The sequence below is a fragment of the Neoarius graeffei genome, chromosome 14 (assembly GCF_027579695.1).
Source record: "Neoarius graeffei isolate fNeoGra1 chromosome 14, fNeoGra1.pri, whole genome shotgun sequence".
NCBI lineage: Eukaryota > Metazoa > Chordata > Actinopteri > Siluriformes > Ariidae > Neoarius > Neoarius graeffei.
Window position 1 is genome coordinate 13,654,964 of NC_083582.1, and position 17,723 is coordinate 13,672,686.

The window sequence follows — 17,723 nt, forward strand, 5'->3', positions numbered from 1 at the left end:
CTGCGCCTAGAAATTCTGTCCATAAAAATTATGAACAGAACTGGTGACAAAGGGCAGCCCTGCCGGAGTCCAACATGCACTGGGAACAGGTCTGACTTACTGCCGGCAATGCGAACCAGACTCCTGTTCCATTCGTACAGGGACTGAACAGCCCTTAGCAAAGAGCCCCGAACCCCATACTCCCGAAGCACCCCCCACAGAATACCATGAGGGACACGGTCGAATGCCTTCTCCAGATCCACAAAGCACATGTGGACTGGTTGGGCAAACTCCCATGAACCCTCGAGCACCGTATGAAGGGTATAGAGCTGGTCCAGTGTTCCACAACCAGGATGAAACCGCATTGTTCCTCCTGGATCCGAGGTTCAACTATTGGCCGAATTCTCGTCTCCAGTACCCTGGAGTAAACCTTCCCGGGGAGGCTGAGAAGTGTGATTCCCCTATAATTTGAGCACACTCTCTGGTCCCCTTTCTTAAAAAGAGGGGCCACCACCTCGGTCTGCCACTCCAGAGGCACTGTCCCTGACCGCCACGCAATGTTGCAGAGGCGTGTCAGCCAAGACAGCTCCACAACATCCAGAGGCTTGAGATACTCAGGACGGATCTCATCCACCCCCGGTGCCTTGCCACCGAGGAGCTTGCAAACCACCTCAGTGACTTCGGCTTGGGTAATGGACGAGTCCACCTCTGAGTCATCAGCCTCCGCTTCCTCAATGGAAGATGTGACGGTGGGATTGAGGAGATCCTCGAAGTATTCCTTCCACTGCCCAACAATTTCCCCAGTCGAAGTCAACAGCTCCCCACCTGCACTGTAAACAGTGTTGGCAGAGTACTGCTTCCCCCTCCTGAGGTGTCAGATGGTTTGCCAGAATTTCTTCGATGCCAACCAATAGTCCTCCTCCATGGCCTCACCGAACTCCTCCCAGTTCTGAGTTTTTGCCTCCGCAACTGCCCGAGCTGTGGCATGCCTGGCCTGCCGATACCCGTCAGCTGCCTCAGGAGTCCCGGAGGCCAACATGGCCTGATAGGACTCCTTCAGCTTGACGGCATCCCTTACTTCCGGTGTCCACCACCGGGTTCGGGGATTGCCGCCACGACAGGCACTGGAGACCTTGCGGCCACAGCTCCAAACAGCCGCGTCAACAATGGAGGAAGAGAACATGGTCCACTCAGACTCAATGTCCCCCGCCTCCCTTGGAATCTGGGAGAAGCTCTCACGGAGGTGGGAGTTAAAGACCTCCCCAACAGAGTGCTCGGCCAGACGTTCCCAGCAGACCCTCACCATACGTTTGGGCCTGCCAGGTCTGTCTGGCTTCCTCCTCCGCCAGCGGATCCAACTCACCATCAGGTGGTGATCAGTTGACAGCTCAGCCCCTCTCTTCACCCAAGTGTCCAAGACATAGGGCCGGAGATCGATGAAACGACAACAAAATCAATCATCGACCTCCGACCTAAGGTGTCCTGGTGCCACATGCACTTATGGACACCCCTATGCTCGAACATGGTGTTCATTATGGACAAACCGTGACTAGCACAGAAGTCCAATAATAAAACACCACTCGGGTTCAGATCGGGAAGGCCGTTCTTCCCAATCATGCCCCTCCAGATGTCACTGTCCTCGTCCACGTGAGCGTTGAAGTACCCCAGTAGAACAATGGAGTCCCCAGTCTGAGCACCTCTCAGTACCTCTCCCAGGGACTCCAAGAAGGCCGGATACTCTATACTGCTATTCGGCCCGTAGGCACAAACAACAGCAAGAGCCCTCTCCCCGATCCGAAGGCGCAGAGAGGCAACCCTCTCGTTCACTTGGGTAAACTCCAACACATGGCGGCTGAGCTGGGGAGCTATAAGCAAGCCCACACCAGCCCACCACCGCTCACCGTGGGCGACTCCAGAGAAGTGGAGAGTCCAGCCCCTGTCGAGGAGCTGGGTTCCGGAGCCCAAGCTGTGCGTGGAGGTGAGCCCGACTATTTCTAGCCGGTACCTCTCAACCTCCCGCACAAGCTTAGGCTCTTTCCCCCCCAGCGAAGTGACATTCCATGTCCCAACAGCTAACCGCTGTGTTCGGGGATCAAGTCGTCGAGGCTCCTGCCTTCGACTGCCGCCCAATCCACACTGCACCAGCCCCCTACGGCTACCTCTGTGGGTGGTGAACCCACAGGAGGTCAGGCCCACGTCACCGCTTCGGGCTGAGCCCGGCCGGGTCCTGTGGGCAAAGGCCTGGCCACCAGGTGCTCGCATACGAGCCCCAACCCCGGGCCTGGCTCCAGGGTGGGGCCCCAGCTGCGCCATACCAGGCAACGTCACGGTCCTTGATCTTTTAAAATCCATAATGGGTTTGGTGAACTGCCCTTGGTCTGGCCTGTCACCTAGGACCTGTCTGCCTTGGGAGACCCTAACAGGGGCGTAATGCCCCCGACAGCATACAGTTAGGTCCATAAATATTTGGACAGACACAACATTTTTCTAATTTTGGTTCTGTACATTATCACAATGGATTTTGAACAAAACAATTCAGATGCAGTTGAAGTTCAGACTTTCAGCTTTAATTCAGTGGGTTGAACAAAATGATTGCATGAAAATGTGAGGAACTAAAGCATTTTTTAAACACAATCCCTTCATTTCAGGGGCTCAAAAGTAATTGGACAAAATTAAATAATTGTAAATAAAATGTTCATTTCTAATACTTGGTTGAAAACCCTTTGTTGGCAATGACTGCCTGAAGTCTTGAACTCATGGACATCACCAGATGCTGTGGTTCCTCCTTTTTAATGCTCTGCCAGGCCTTTACTGCAGCAGTTTTCAGTTGCTGTTTGTTTGTGGGCCTTTCTGTCTGAAGTTTAGTCTTTAACAAGTGAAATGCATGCTCAATTGGGTTGAGATCAGGTGACTGACTTGGCCATTCAAGAATATTCCACTTCTTTGCTTTAATAAACTCCTGGGTTGCTTTGGCTTTATGTTTTGGGTCATTGTCCATCTGTATTATGAAATGCCGACCAATCAGTTTGGCTGCATTTGGCTGGATTTGAGCACACAGTATGTCTCTGAATACCTCAGAATTCATCCGGCTGCTTCTGTCCCGTGTCACATCATCAATAAACACTAGTGACCCAGTGCCACTGGCAGCCATGCATGCCCAAGCCATCACACTGCCTCCGCCGTGTTTTACAGATGATGTGGTATGCTTTGGATCATGAGCTGTACCACGCCTTCACCATACTTTTTTCTTTCCATCATTCTGGTAGAGGTTGATCTTGGTTTCATCTGTCCAAAGAATGTTCTTCCAGAACTGTGCTGGCTTTTTTAGATGTTTTTTAGCAAAGTCCAATCTAGCCTTTTTATTCTTGAGGCTTATGAGTGGCTCACACCGTGCAGTGATCCCTCTGTATTTACTTTCATGCAGTCTTCTCTTTATGGTAGATTTGGATATTGATACGCCTACCTCCTGGAGAGTGTTGTTCACTTGGTTGGCTGTTGTAAAGGGGTTTCTCTTCACCATGGAAATTATTCTGCGATCATCCACCACTGTTGTCTTCTGTGGGTATCCAGGTCTTTTTGCATTGATGAGTTCACCAGTTCTTTCTTTCTTTCTTTCTTTCTTTCTTTCTTTCTTTCTTTCTTTCTTTCTTTCTTTCTTTCTTTCTTTCTTTCTTTCTTTCTTTCTTTCTTTCTTTCTTCTCTCTCTCTCTCTCTCTCTCTCTCTCTCTCTCTCTCTCTCTCTCTCTCTCTCTCAGGATGTACCAAACTCTAGATTTTGCCACTCCTAATATTGTAGCAATTTCTCGGATGGGTTTTTTCTGTTTTCGCAGCTTAAGGATGGCTTGTTTCACCTGCATGGAGAGCTCCTTTGACCGCATGTTTTCTTCACAGAAAATCTTCCAAATGCAAGCACCACACCTCAAATCAACTCCAGGCCTTTTATCTGCTTAATTGAGAATGACATAACGAAAGAATTTCCCACACCTGCCCATGAAATAGCCTTTGAGTCAATTGTCCACTTATTTTTGGTCCCTTTAAAAACAGGGTGGCACATGTTAAGGAGCTGAAACTCCTAAACCCTTCATCCAATTTTAATGTGGATACCCTCAAATGAAAGCTGAAAGTCTGGGCTTTATGTCCATGTCCATTATTTAACTATAACCTGAATATGTTTCAGTAAACAGGTAAAAAAACAAAATTTGTGTCAGTGTCTAAATATATATGGACCTAACTGTAGCTCCTAGGATCATTCAAGTACACAAACCCCTCCACCACAATAAGGTGGCAGTTCTTGGAGGGGCCAAAATATTACTGAGTATGATAAAAATAGACTGTATTGTTTGTTGTTTTATTGAGTTTGTATTATGATTTATGTTTTTGGAAGTGAGGAGCGGGAGTGGGGGGTGTCTCAGGGTGCGGGTGTGGGGCACGTGTTCACCGGTGCCACTCTACAAGGGACCCTCCGCTGTTGGGGGGTGTAGGGGGGCACGTGCTGGAGGCTGGGTGTCTGCATCCTTGGGTCACTCTCAGACTTACTTTTTTCTTTTGGTGGTGGTGTTTGTTTTTTATTATTTGAATTGGAGAAAAGGTAATATGGAAAGTGGTGAGAAACCTGTGGTAATGTATATTAGAAATGAACAGATTTATGAATTTTATTGTATTTGATTCAAATATGTGAACTATTGTGTGTTTGGTTGTAGTGTATTGTTTGTTGTATTGTATTGTTTGTGTATTGTCTGTATGATTTGTTTGTTTGATGTTGTGATGCGAGATGATTGGACACCAGGAAGAATAGCCTTGTTTATAACAGGTGCTAATGGTGATTCCGAATAAAAATGAAATGAAATGTCGATACAAATAAAGTGACTTCTCACACACTCTCTCTCCCCCTCTCTTTGTGTGTCTCTCTCACTGTCTCTCTCTTTGTCGCTGTCGGTCTCTTTGTGTCTCTCTCATGTCTCTCTTTATAACTCTTGCTTTGTTTCTCTCTTTGTCTCTCTCTTCGTCTCTCTCTCTCGTGTCTCTCTCTGTCTCTCTTTATAACTCTTGCTTTGTTCCTCTCTTTATGTGTCTCTCTCTCTCTGGCTGTCTCTCTCTCTAATGTTTCTCACTGGCTGTCTCTCTCTGTGTGTCTTTCTTTGTCTTTGTCTCTCTGTCTGTCCTCTCTCTCTCTCTCTCTCTCTCTCTCTCTCTCTCTCTCTCTCTCTCTGCAGGTGCTGTGTATCTGGAAGGTGGATTAGAAGAGGCCAAGCAATTGTTTGGCAGGCTGCTGTTCAACAGTGAGGTGTGTGTGTGTTTGTTTTCATATCTTCCTTGGGGCAACATCCAGTTCACAATCCTCTTAAATATTCAAGTACACAAGTATGGAGAGAGTAGAGTCTGTCATGAGTCCATGAGTATACAGATGGGCAGATTGTTCTCTCATCTGTGTGTGTGTGTGTGTGTGTGTGTGTGTGTGTGTGTTACAGGACCTAAGGGAAGTGTGGCTCCACTATCCGCCTCATCCATTACAGGTGAGCAATAGTATTTATAAATAAATAAAAATATTTATGGGAAAAGAAAGTATACCCTCTTTCAGTTCTGTGTTTTTATTTATCAGGGCCTAAATAACAGTTTCAGTATGTGATGACAAAAAACACAAGAGATATCAATATGTGGTCATTTTTCCCCAAAAAAAGGAAACCAGCATTCAGAAAACAATAAGTACACACTATAATTCAGTAACACACGCGCACATACACATACACACACACACACACACACATATATATATATATATGCGCATAACTGCCTTTAGCACCAATAACTTGAAGTAATTGTTTTCAAAAAGATGATCAGTCTCTCACGTCATTTTGAGAAACTTTTAGCCCACTCTTCTGTACAGCTTTGCTTCAGTCCATCAACTTAACGGAGTTTAAAATTGGTATATTTTATTTCCAGGCTAAATGTATTATCCCATTTTTGTAACTGAATCATGGAGTTCAGCAGCAAGGATGAATAAAGCAGTGTTTGTGTTTTGGAAAGAGGAGTGTTTAGTAATCCTCTGATTGAGTGCGGAGTGGAGTTTATTTCACTGCTGAGCTGCTCGTAAAACGGAGCACCAAAGTGATCATAGCGAACGTTCCTCCAGTCATCCTGAATGAGATTATCAGTCGTGCGCTGCCACAAATCAGAAAACTCTTGTCATCACCATTAAAATGATACAACTCGAATGTAAAAATGCTGCTCTGATGTTGTTCAGGCATTTATGATACTGCGCGAACCGGAATTAGACATATGGTTTAGATATCTTATATGGGGGAATTTGACTATGGGGAATTTGCAGTGCTTCGAGTGTGCGGATGTGGGGCATAAGAGACGGGCATGTTCTCATAAATCTCAGGCAGACCAGACCGCAGGGACGAGCAGTGTCTCAGCCAGAGAGGAGATAAACACCAATGGGGTCGAGGGAAAACAGCAATCGGTGTGAGAAGGTAAAAGTAACAGAAATGTGAAAAGTGTACATAATGAAAATTCAGAAGAAGAGACCGGAGAAATGGGTGAAGAAGCAGTGGAGAGTGGTGAGACTACAGGCCAGACAGAACAGGGAATATACTGTAACTGTGTGTGTGAGCAGGGGTCAAGGCCGGAGCAGTGGAAGCTGAGGTAGAGAATGAGAACTGAGGAGAGCTCTGGAACTAGTTAAGCTCCTGCAGAACTCGAGGGAACTGAGCCCAGTGGAACTATAGCAGAATGTGAAAAAGATGGACATGTTGAAGCCAGAGCAGAGAATTGTGCCTAGCAGAACTGAAGTACAATCTGAGACAACTGGGCCTACTGAACCTACAGCAGAACCCAAAGCAACTGGGACAACTGAACCTTCAGCAGAACCCGAGGCAACTGAACCTACAGCAGAACTCGAGACAACTGAACCTACAACAGAACCCGAAGCAACTGGGACAACTGAACCTACAGCAGAACTCGAGACAACTGAACCTACAACAGAACGTGAGGCAACTGGGACAACTGAACCTATGGCAGAACTCGAGACAGCCAGGCCCGCTGAAACTCCAGCACAACCCAAGACAATGGGGTATATGGTGGGAAGGGTGATGTGGCTCCAGCAGTTCAGGGTCACGCTTCTCTTCAAAAAGAATAGTTGTCAACATCTTGGCAGTGAAATAGTTTGAGAAAGGAAGAGTGTTAATAGTCCATGCTTTATGGGTCCATGCTAAAGCACAAATGGGACTTTAACGTCTCATCCAGCTGAGATGAGACAGTTGGTCATAAACATTTATACAGACCTTTATAATGCTGAAGACTGTAAAAGTGAAAGCTCAACAGAGTTTTTCCAATATCTTTCACAACACAGAGACGAGAACTAGATTCCATTATTACGTTAGATGAACATACAGAAGCAGTGGAACAGCTGTCCATTGGTCACTACCCTGGAATTGATGGATTACCAGCATCTAGACAGTAAACATTTTTTACTCATCAGTCATCTTCGAGCTATCCTGCCCCTTCTCCCAAAGAAGAACGGCCTGGGACTGTTAAAATACTGGAGACCAGTCATCCTGTAGCATTCTGATTGCAAAATATTATCAAAATATCTGGCTAATAGAGTTCGACACTGTTTAGATACAGTAATTCACACAGACCCAACGTATTATGTACCCAATAGAACAATAAAGGACATCCTGTTTTTATTCAGAGACATCGTCAACATAAGCAAAATGAACAAAGATAATTTGGGTATTTTATCAATAGATCAAGAGAAAGCATTTAATAGGGTTCATTTGGCAGTACCTTTTTAAAACCCTAACATTTAAGTGTGAAGAAACATTTCTATCCTGGATCAGACTGCTGTGTTATGAAGCATGTGTAATGGTAAAGGTGACGAGAGGTAGCGGACAGGGTTGTCCTTTATCAGGCCAGCTCTATAGCATCATAATCGAACCTTTGCTTTTGATGTCACAGTTTTAATAACCATACTCAAGAAGAGTCTTAAAGTGCATTTAAAAGGAAGCATCTTCAGCCAGGGTCACTGGGAACAAGTGTGAGTGATATGTAATTGGTCAGTTGCAGTGGTTTGAGATTCCTGAACCTCCAGCAGGATTTTGTTTGTTGGTTGGGTTTTTTTGTTTGTTTTTTTGTTTTTCAAAAAGTAAGTGCAGGTAGGAACTAAAGTTCTAAGTGGGGAACTGAGGAAACATCGGACCACACGTGTAAAACACTGTTCTAGATGACTACGTCATACCTTTTAGGTCATATTTGAGAAGCTGTATATTCAGTAGTAAATGTTACCTTTTCATTGGAAACCTATGGAAAAAACAACCACTTGTACCACAGCGCTGGCGAATTCTGCAATTTGATTGGTCAGAAGGAGTCTGTTCATTTTCTGCATCATCACAACTCGGCTGTAATTCAAATGTGTTAGTGATCGTTTCTATAGTCACCATATTTATACACAAGGACTTGTGTAGAAGGTCGTTATTTAAGGAAAACGCACTGTCTTTGATGTGGAGAATGTATTTCTGTGCTTATGGAAGGAGTCTCCAGTGTCAGTTCAGAGTTTTCCACCTTGGGAAAGTGTTTAGGACAAACGAATTCCTGGGTTCTCAGTAACATGAAACAAATTGAATTAAATCCTTTTCATTGTGGTAATAATGAATGTACTGTACACAGTAGAGTTTATGCACCAGATATATATGACATCAATTTTTGTATCTGCGTCTGTCACAGCAGTGCTCCTCCATACATTTTTGCACAGCATCACCCCAGTTTGCTGTTAAGCTCCTTCATTTTTGCAAGGAAAAAACTCCGTAAACATTTCTCCAAGTTTATAAATGTGACTGTCGAGAGCATCTGCTCCTCCTGAACCCGAAGCTTGTGTCATTAACAAGCAAAATGTCATTAGCTGTAATGATGTGACAGCTGGCATTTGGATCGTCACCGTTAATTAAGGGCGCCTCGTCAAGGAGGAAGACGGGGAATTATTTTACGGGCGAAACGAGGACAAAAGGAGTGTGACATCGCCAACCTCGACCCAATTAAAGCAGTGTCTTTGAAGCATTGTTAGCGACACGTGACAGGTGTCTGACATTACGTTCCATATGGACAAGATTCCGAAATTCGCATTTTTGTGCAGGGTTTTTTTGTTTTTGTTTCTTTGTGATGTGTACTCGACATTTCACAGGCTTTATAATGCAGTGCAACTTCTTTGTAAAGCATTCATCAGTTATTCAGTGTGTTACACAGCTAAACACGTGATGTGATTTAATGGAGATGGAAACATGTGTGTGCTTCTCTCCATGGGCTCTGTCCCAAACCGCACACTAATCATAATACTACTTACAATATTCACATATAGTTGAAGTAAATAAACAGAAAGGCAGACATCAAACAAGGATGATACATAATCAGAAATGTTACCAGGCACGAGACTGTGGGGAAGAAAAACAGAGCTTGATAAATCATGACAAGACTTTGATAGGAAGAAGAGAAAACAACCAAGCATAAATCGCCAACGTAATTAAGCTGAAACATGTAACAGGTGAACACATTAAGATAATCAGTCAGTGTAAGAGCAGGGGCAAAGAAAAACAGTGCAAAAAAAAAAGCACACGGAGAACGAAAAACTAAAGGCGGTTGATATTTGCTGTTCTGGGAATCACACATTATTCTTGGATACTCAAAGAATCCTTGGTTCAGTTAGTTAATCAGTTCAAGCACTAACTTAATCTCCTGAAGTGGATTAATATTGAAATTTGATTTATGGGAATAAAGTGAAGGTGTGTGTTTCAGGTGCAGGAGCCGGTGACCGACAGACAGCTCATCGAATCGTCTCCCGTCCTACAGAAGCTCACAGACTTCGAGTCAGCCATCGGAGTGTTCTTCACACACGTCCGTCTACTCGCTCGAGCCTTCACACTGCGCACCGTCGGCTTCAACCACCTCACACTGTACGCCTGTAGTGTGTGAAGTATAGAGAGAACAAAACGTCACACTGTCTTGAGTTAACACTCTCCATCTCTCTCTCTCTCTCTCTCTCTCTCTCTCTCTCTCTCTCTCAGAGGTCATAATCAGAGGATGGAGTTTTTGGGAGATTCCATCATGCAGCTTGTAGCCACCGAGTATCTATTCATCCATTTCCCTGACCATCATGAAGGTCACCTGACGGTGTGTGTACATTGTTGAATGTGGTGAATACTTGTACTGCAGTAATGTTGTGTCAAATGTGAATTCTTTTACAAAAAGCAGTCTGAACACACACACTTACTCACGCCACACTGCCTACTACTAAATATTAGATTCGTACAAATGAAAATGTACTTTTGATGAACTGCGACACAATGTTTTCATAACACACACACACACACACACTCCATCAGAAGCTACTCTAGTTTGCTGTTATGATTTCCCTTATGACTTGATGTAGGCTTTTATGATTATTTATTTATTTATTCTTTTTTCCTCTGACTTTCAGCATCTCTGCTGTCTGAGTCCAGCTAGCACTCAACTGTAATAAATCAATAATATCAATAAACATTTGTTTTTATTTTAGAAATTAAATTTAGTTAAAGGAATTTAATTCTGTTCCCTTACATTATTTATGTTCTGGCTGCTTAATGTTTTGTGTGCTGATTTTGTTTAGACAGTTTGTGTGTCAGTGTAACAAGAAAACCGTCATGTTTTGGATATTTATTGTTTTTGTAGTTTGTGATCAGGGCTGATGGGATTCGACTCCCTAGGGGAAGTCAACAAGGGTGCATTAAAAACAGGAATGAAATGCAGGGCTGGGCGAGCATTAGCTCACTAATGTGTGTGTGTGTGTGTGTGTGTGTTTCAGCTTCTGCGCAGCTCGTTGGTGAATAACAGAACACAGGCGAAGGTGGCGGAGGAATTGGGGATGCAGGAGTATGCAATAACGAATGACAAGACCAAACGACCTGTCGCTCTGCGCACCAAAACACTTGCTGACCTGCTGGAGTGTGAGTGTGTGTGTGTGTGTTTTTGTGTGTTAGTTATCTTAAATTTTCTAAAGGTAAATAAAAAGCTAAGATGATTTAAATGAAAATTAAATTACTGACATGTGTAGACACACACACGCACACACACACATCCCTCATGATAACCATTCAGTCACCTGGGACTACCAGAAAAATCAGTTAGATCCTGTGTGTGTGTGTGTGTGTGTGTGTGTGTGTGTGTGTGTGTGGCCTTGAGCGACAGAGCGATGAATGATGACGAAGTCTCTCCTCTCACACATGACCTGAATATTTCTGCAAGTGGAGACATTTCAGAGAAAAAAAAATGGAAGAGAAAGAGAGAGAAAAAAAGAGACAGAGGCATATGGACCTGACCGAAGTGACAAATACACTTTATCACTTTCTGTGAAGGGAGGGAATAAGAAGGTGAGAGAGTGAAAAGAAAGAGAAAGAGGAAAATGGACATAAATGGAGCATAATGAGAGAAAGATTTGGAGAATGAGGCGAAGTGACCGTGATAATTTGCTGGTAATCGCCTGCATTAGACCTAAAGTCAAGCCAAACTATGGAGACCTGGTTCAAAAATAAAAGTAACAACAATCAGGCTGAAACGATAAGTAATGAGGCCCAGACCAGGACTGAGTAACCTGACCTGGATGAGGATTGAGTAACCTGGCCCAGACCGGGACTGAATAACCTGACCAGGACTGAGTAGCCCGACCCGGATGAGGACTGAGTAACCCAACCCTGATGACGACTGAGTAACCTGACCCAGACCAGGACTGAGCAACCCGACCCAAATGAGGACTGAGTAACCTGGCCCGGACCAGGACCGGGTAATGATGCCCGGACCAGGATGGAATAATGACACCCAGACCAGAAGTGACTAACCTGGCCCAGACCAGGACTGAGTAACAACACCTGGACCCAGGACTGAATAACCTGACGAGGTCTGAGTAACCCGGCCCAGACCAGGATTGAGTAACGTGACCCTGATGAGGACCGAGTAATCCGGCCCAGGCCAAGACAGAGTAATCCGGCCCGGACCAGGACTGAGTAACTTGACCCGGACTGAGGAATAATGCCCGGACCAGGACCGAGTAACCTGGCCCGGACCAGGACCGAGTAACCCGGCACGGCCCAGGACCGAGTAACCCGGCACGGCCCAGGACTGAGGAACCTGACCCAGACCAGGACTGAATAATGACATCCGTCTCAGGACTGAGTAACGAGACCCAGACCAGGCCTGAGTAACGACGCTCAGATGAGGACTGAGGAACCTGACCTGGACCATGACTGGGTAACGACACCCAGCCCAGGACTGAGTAACAAGACCAGGCCAAAGAGTAATGGTCAGAGCTATGAGTAATGAGACCCAGACCTAACTCTGAGTAATGACACACAAACAAATTGGTCAGTAATGAGTCCCAGATCAGATCTCTGAGCAACAATAGTCAGGCCAAAGCTCTAAGCAGCATGACCCAAACTAAACTCTGAATAATGACACCCCAAAGAAGCTGTCAGTCATGAGTTCCAGTAATGATCCCAAACAACTTGGATGGAGACTGTGTATGACGGACTAAAAATCTTTTTTCTCCCAATTTGGTCATCTGACAGTTTCCACCGACTAGCCATCATATGACCTCCATCATATGACCGCTACAAACCAAGGAGGGTGAAGGCGTCAACACAATCTGAGAAAATCACTGTCCGTCCTTTTCCACATACATGAGCTCACAGATGCCCAAGATTGGCTAGTGTCACTGTGATTGACAGAGGAGATGGAATGCCCCTCTCACCCGGAGAGCACAGCCAGTTTTGTTGTCTTGGACTCCTGGCTGTAGATGGCAGTGGCGGTGTTGTTGTCATGATTCAAACTAGCAAAAGTCTGGATACTAGGGCCAGTACTTTTCTGATGCACCACTTGGGAGTTCTCCGAGTAATTCTCCCCAGTCCCAGATTATAAGAGAGATATCCTTAAATAATTTATTAATATTGTACTAACCATCTTTATTTCAGCCAGGATAAAATGGGATAATTATATAAAATGACAGTATAATTATGACTTTTTCCTCTTTTTTTGCAGCTTTCATTGCAGCACTTTACATAGACAAAGACCTTGAATATGTTCACACATTCATGAACGTCTGCTTCTTCCCAAGATTAAAGGTATGTTTATGTCCATCTGCTCTCATGTTCATCAATTATGTGGGTTGTTATTATTCTACAATGATACATACCTAGCTAAATGTTAGCGCTCTAGCACTACATTAGAGACTTATTTGTCATTATATCTAGCTCGCCATCTGGGTGATGTTTCCGCCACAGGAAGCTAGGAAGTTACTAGTGATGTATTTACTTGCCTATAGTTACAGGAACCTGTTTTAGCTCCTGATCCAGAGTCTGAACATTTCTGCAGACATGGACGAATGAGGGTGGAGTTGGGCCTATAGATTGATGCTGATTGGTTAAACATGAGCTCTGCAGAACGTTTAACAATGCTGAATGTTGTGTAGTATTACTCACAATTGAGCTTTTTAGTCACCTTGAGCTGAGGAAATGTCCTTGTACAAGTACCTGCATTTTACAGGTACAACTTGATTAGCATTTTATGTTAATTGCTATACAAGTAATTCTTTATTCGTGTTGTGTTATCATTAGCTTATAGGTTTTTGAATGAAGTTTCATCCAAAAGCATGAATATTATGCAAAAGAAATTAAAATTCAGCAAAAAAAAAAAAATCTAAGACTTCTTTGAGTTTGACTCTTGGCCAAGAATTTGGATTTTTCATGTTTCACTAGTCAATATTGTGGATGGAGAAAACCCTTGTGTGATCTAGAGAACAGTTAGAGCAGGTTCCTTTGCTTTTTTTATTTTTTTATTTTTTTTAAAGCCTGGCCTGGATTTACACACACACACACGCGCACACACTTTCTTGCTAGTCCATGCTAATTGCTTGTCTGTCGAACATCTCTGGAGAGAGAAGGACGGAAGTTCAGAGCGACATCGCCATGACCCTGATTTCCATTTATGAGAAAATGCGACGGGGAGAAAAATGTGTCCACTTCTCCTTCAGGAAAAAGAAAGACTTTATCCTTTTTTCCCTCCTCCTCTAATGGGGAAAGAGATGGAAAAAAAGAAGGTCATTGGTGTCCATCCATTGTGAAAACTTGACAACTTCCAGTCGAACAGCGAGAACACACTGGGGGCTGGAAAGAAAGTAGGAATGAAGGACAAAGGGCAGAGCGTGTGAAGGTTGCAACAAGTATTAGGCGTGTATAGGGAGAAGAAAGACAACAGTGAAGTGGGGATGGTGTGACCTACCAAAAGTTATTTCAGTCTCAGCTGAGAAAGATGAATAATAAATACAAATTATGAAAAAAAGAGTGAGTGTTTGAGAACTGAGACCAAAGGGGGTTGTAGCAATGATGGGTTTGGGGAAGTGGAGAGGTTTGAGAAGCGTAGGGGGTGAAGAGATTGTGAGTTTAGGGAGATGCTATGGTTGAAGTGAAGGCGAGATGGAGGGATTGAAGACATGATTGGGTTGAAGCAAGGGAGAGTTGGAGGAATATGTGACATGGAGGTGTTGAAGTAGGAGGGGCAACTGGGGTAGGAGCGATGAGAGATCAGACAGACAGATGGGGAGATGTTGGGATTGAAGAGGTGGAACTGTTGGCTAGAGGAAGTATTCAGGGAGATGGCAGGATACAGGGGCGAATCCAGGAAAATGTTAAGGGGGGTGTCAACCCAGTAAGGCTGGGGGTCCGGGGCCGTCAGAGGCCCCTGGAAGCGCTGCAGTTTTTAAATGCCTGGAGATGCATTTTGAGCTGTCAGAGACATGTTGTAAATAAAATCTCTTAAAGTTACCATGTCAAAAAATATGTTTTAAAAGTAGGAACTTTCAAAACCATTTTATTAGTTACTGAAAATGATCTTGTCAGAGTTGCAGGTATATGCGTAGAACATAATTACAACTGATATATGGAAATATTTATGAAAGTTGTACTGTCATATAATGCACTACCACATGACACACTACAGTTTAGTACACTGACCACAAAACACCTCATATCAATAAATTACTACTATTTTAGCAACTGTAATCTGAGCTCCTGCTCAGGGCATTCAGTGTACACATCAGACAGTGAATATACGCAGGGAAACTGAGGGAATGGACGTGACCACTTAAGACAGAGCTTAATACCGAGATAACTATAAATAAAGACTGCAAGAGCTGCATGTCTATAATACAAAGTCAGTAACTGCAGTCTTAGCTCCTGAGTCTAATGGACTGAGATAACGATACAACAATTGTGTGAATTGCATGTGAACAAGTCCTATAATAAGTCTTAGATCCCAAGAATCGGAGGATTTCAAGCAGATTTTCTTCAGAGCCGTTGCAAAAATCAACATCTCTCACAGACCTAACCAGGTGCTGTTGTAAAAAATCAAAGTGAGGCTCATCCCAAAAACGGCACGTGTCTCATGTACATACACGAGGTATAGTAAGTACAGGGTTACCCTATTAATTAATTTGAGCAGTAGCCAGACAGCCGACGTGTGTGTGCGCGCAGTACGCTTGCTGCAGCATTTGATCATTTTGGCTTGTGAGCATGCGTGTTAATGATACCATAAACATAAAAGGATGGCACACACCCTTTACCTGTAGTCTACAGTGCAGTCCGGGAATACAGTATGTTATGTCGATGCACAAAGTTCCTGCGTCCTGTTAAAATCCAACAGGACTTGCCCAGCTTGCTTTTCACTGCATTCGTGTCACGAGCGAAAAAAACCTAAGCTCGGACCTACTATTAAATATAAATTTATACCATAAACTCTTCAGCTCAATCCCACATAACGATTTTTGTTGATTTTTTTTTAAACCTTATTAATTTAATAAAATAAAATAAAACGGCAGGCATATCTTGGTATCTGCAATACAATCAAGTCACAATTCCAAGTAGCCATGTACTAAAACTTTTTTTTTTAAATCCGCGCCAGGGATATGGTGGGTTTGGAGAGATGGTGGGATTGATGAGATTAAAGTATTGGAAAGATAGAGGGTTCAGAGAGGGATGGTGCAATCTGAGAGATGGAGGGATTGTAGGAATAGGAGAGCTGCAGAAGTTTGTGAAACAATGGGATTGAAGAGATTGAGGAGGGTTTAGAGAGATGGAGAGATTGAAGTGAGGGAGATGGTGGGATCAGAGGGATGGAGGGGTTGAAGTAGGAGGGAGAGCTGTGGTAGGAGGGATGGAGAGGTTGACAAATGAAGGTATAGCAGTGAGGAAGAGATGTTGGGATTGGAAAGCTGGAGGGATTGGAGAGGTGGAACTTTTGGCTGGATGGAGTGTTTTGGGAGATGGCAGGATATGAGAGATGGAGAGGTTGAAGTGAGGGAGATCGTGGGATCAGAGAAATGGAGAGGTTTGAGAAATGTGTATGAGAAAGATGGAGGGTTTGAAGAGATGGGCAGATGAGAGGAGAAGGAGAGATGGAGAGGTTCATAAGATGCAGAGGTTGGAGGAGAGAGGGATTGGAGAGATGAAGGGTTTCGAGATGTATGGGAAGGAAAAAAGAAAAAAGGGGAAGCTCAGGATGGAGTGATAAGAGCAGAAGATGAATAAGGGACAAATTTAATAAAGCAATTATTCAATCAAAACTGTATTAAAAAGAAATGCAACTCAAGGAGAAATAAGAGGACAGAACCAAGATAAAGATGGAGAGATGAAGCTGGATAGTGAAGTGGAAAAGAGGAAATAATCACAAAAGAACAGATGAGAGATGAATACATGGTGAAGGAAGAAAGTAGTAGTGAGAAAGGAGAGAAGTGGAGGAGAGAGAGACAACAGGAAACAGGATGAGGGCAAGATGATGGAGTGATGGACAGATTAGAGGTGCAAAAAGGTATAAGGTTATAAGAGAAGAAGCTGGAGATGGAGCGAGCTGCAGATCATTTCAGAATAAATGAGGCAGAAAAGAAATGAAACAGATAGAAAGAAGAAGCAGTTAGAGAGAAGAGATGACTGAGGTGAGCTCAAGATAGAGGGACACGAGGGGAAGAAAGAGAGGCAATTCGAGAGGGAGACTAAAAAGGTGATGTAATTGAAGACAGAAATGAAGAACAAAAAAAGATAAAATGGGAAAAGAAAGAAAAATAAGATATTTGATAAATAGCAAAAGAAACGAATAAAGAGGAAAAAAACAAAATGAATGGTTTAGAAAAAGAGAAGGGAAAAAGAAAGATAAGAAGGAAGGAAAGTAAGTTGATGAGTACAAAAGAAAGCGTGAAAGAAGGTCATTTTAATAAAGGTTGTTAGTGTGAAGGGAAGTAAGAGTGGGAGAGGTAACTAGAGGAAGAATGAAAGGATGATGGGATGGAGGGATGATGGAGATGCACTCATCAGTGGAAAAACAGCATATGATTCTATATTCTTTTGCACTCTCCTCCCTTCCCTCTGAGTGCACTGCGTTAATGGAAATGTCTTTAGAGATGTGATGTCCTCTGAGGACGAGTGTGTATCAAACACACACCAAGCCTTTACGTGTGTGTGTGTGTGTTACAGGAGTTTATCCTGAATCAGGACTGGAATGATCCAAAGTCTCAGCTCCAGCAGTGCTGCCTCACCCTTCGCACCGAGGGCAAGGAGCCCGACATCCCACTCTACAAGTACACACTCACTCGCTACACTCTCCACTCACCCCCGAGACACACTCACTCGCTACACTTGCACTACTCACTACTCAGAAGACTCTCCACTTTCACACTACTA

At 43.9% G+C, this 17,723-nt stretch overlaps 1 protein-coding gene across 3 annotated transcripts in view; it reads left to right on the top strand.

The window, feature by feature from the left end:
• Nucleotides 1–17,723, top strand: part of drosha (drosha ribonuclease III) — a 112,858-nt gene that overhangs the window by 73,325 nt on the left and 21,810 nt on the right. For all 3 annotated transcript variants that reach the window (XM_060939317.1, XM_060939318.1, XM_060939319.1), the window contains 7 exons: nucleotides 5,193–5,263; nucleotides 5,448–5,492; nucleotides 9,766–9,923; nucleotides 10,035–10,140; nucleotides 10,811–10,952; nucleotides 13,036–13,118; nucleotides 17,517–17,620. In XM_060939317.1, the coding sequence (XP_060795300.1) occupies nucleotides 5,193–5,263; nucleotides 5,448–5,492; nucleotides 9,766–9,923; nucleotides 10,035–10,140; nucleotides 10,811–10,952; nucleotides 13,036–13,118; nucleotides 17,517–17,620 (709 nt within the window). The remainder of the gene's footprint in view (nucleotides 1–5,192; nucleotides 5,264–5,447; nucleotides 5,493–9,765; nucleotides 9,924–10,034; nucleotides 10,141–10,810; nucleotides 10,953–13,035; nucleotides 13,119–17,516; nucleotides 17,621–17,723) is intronic.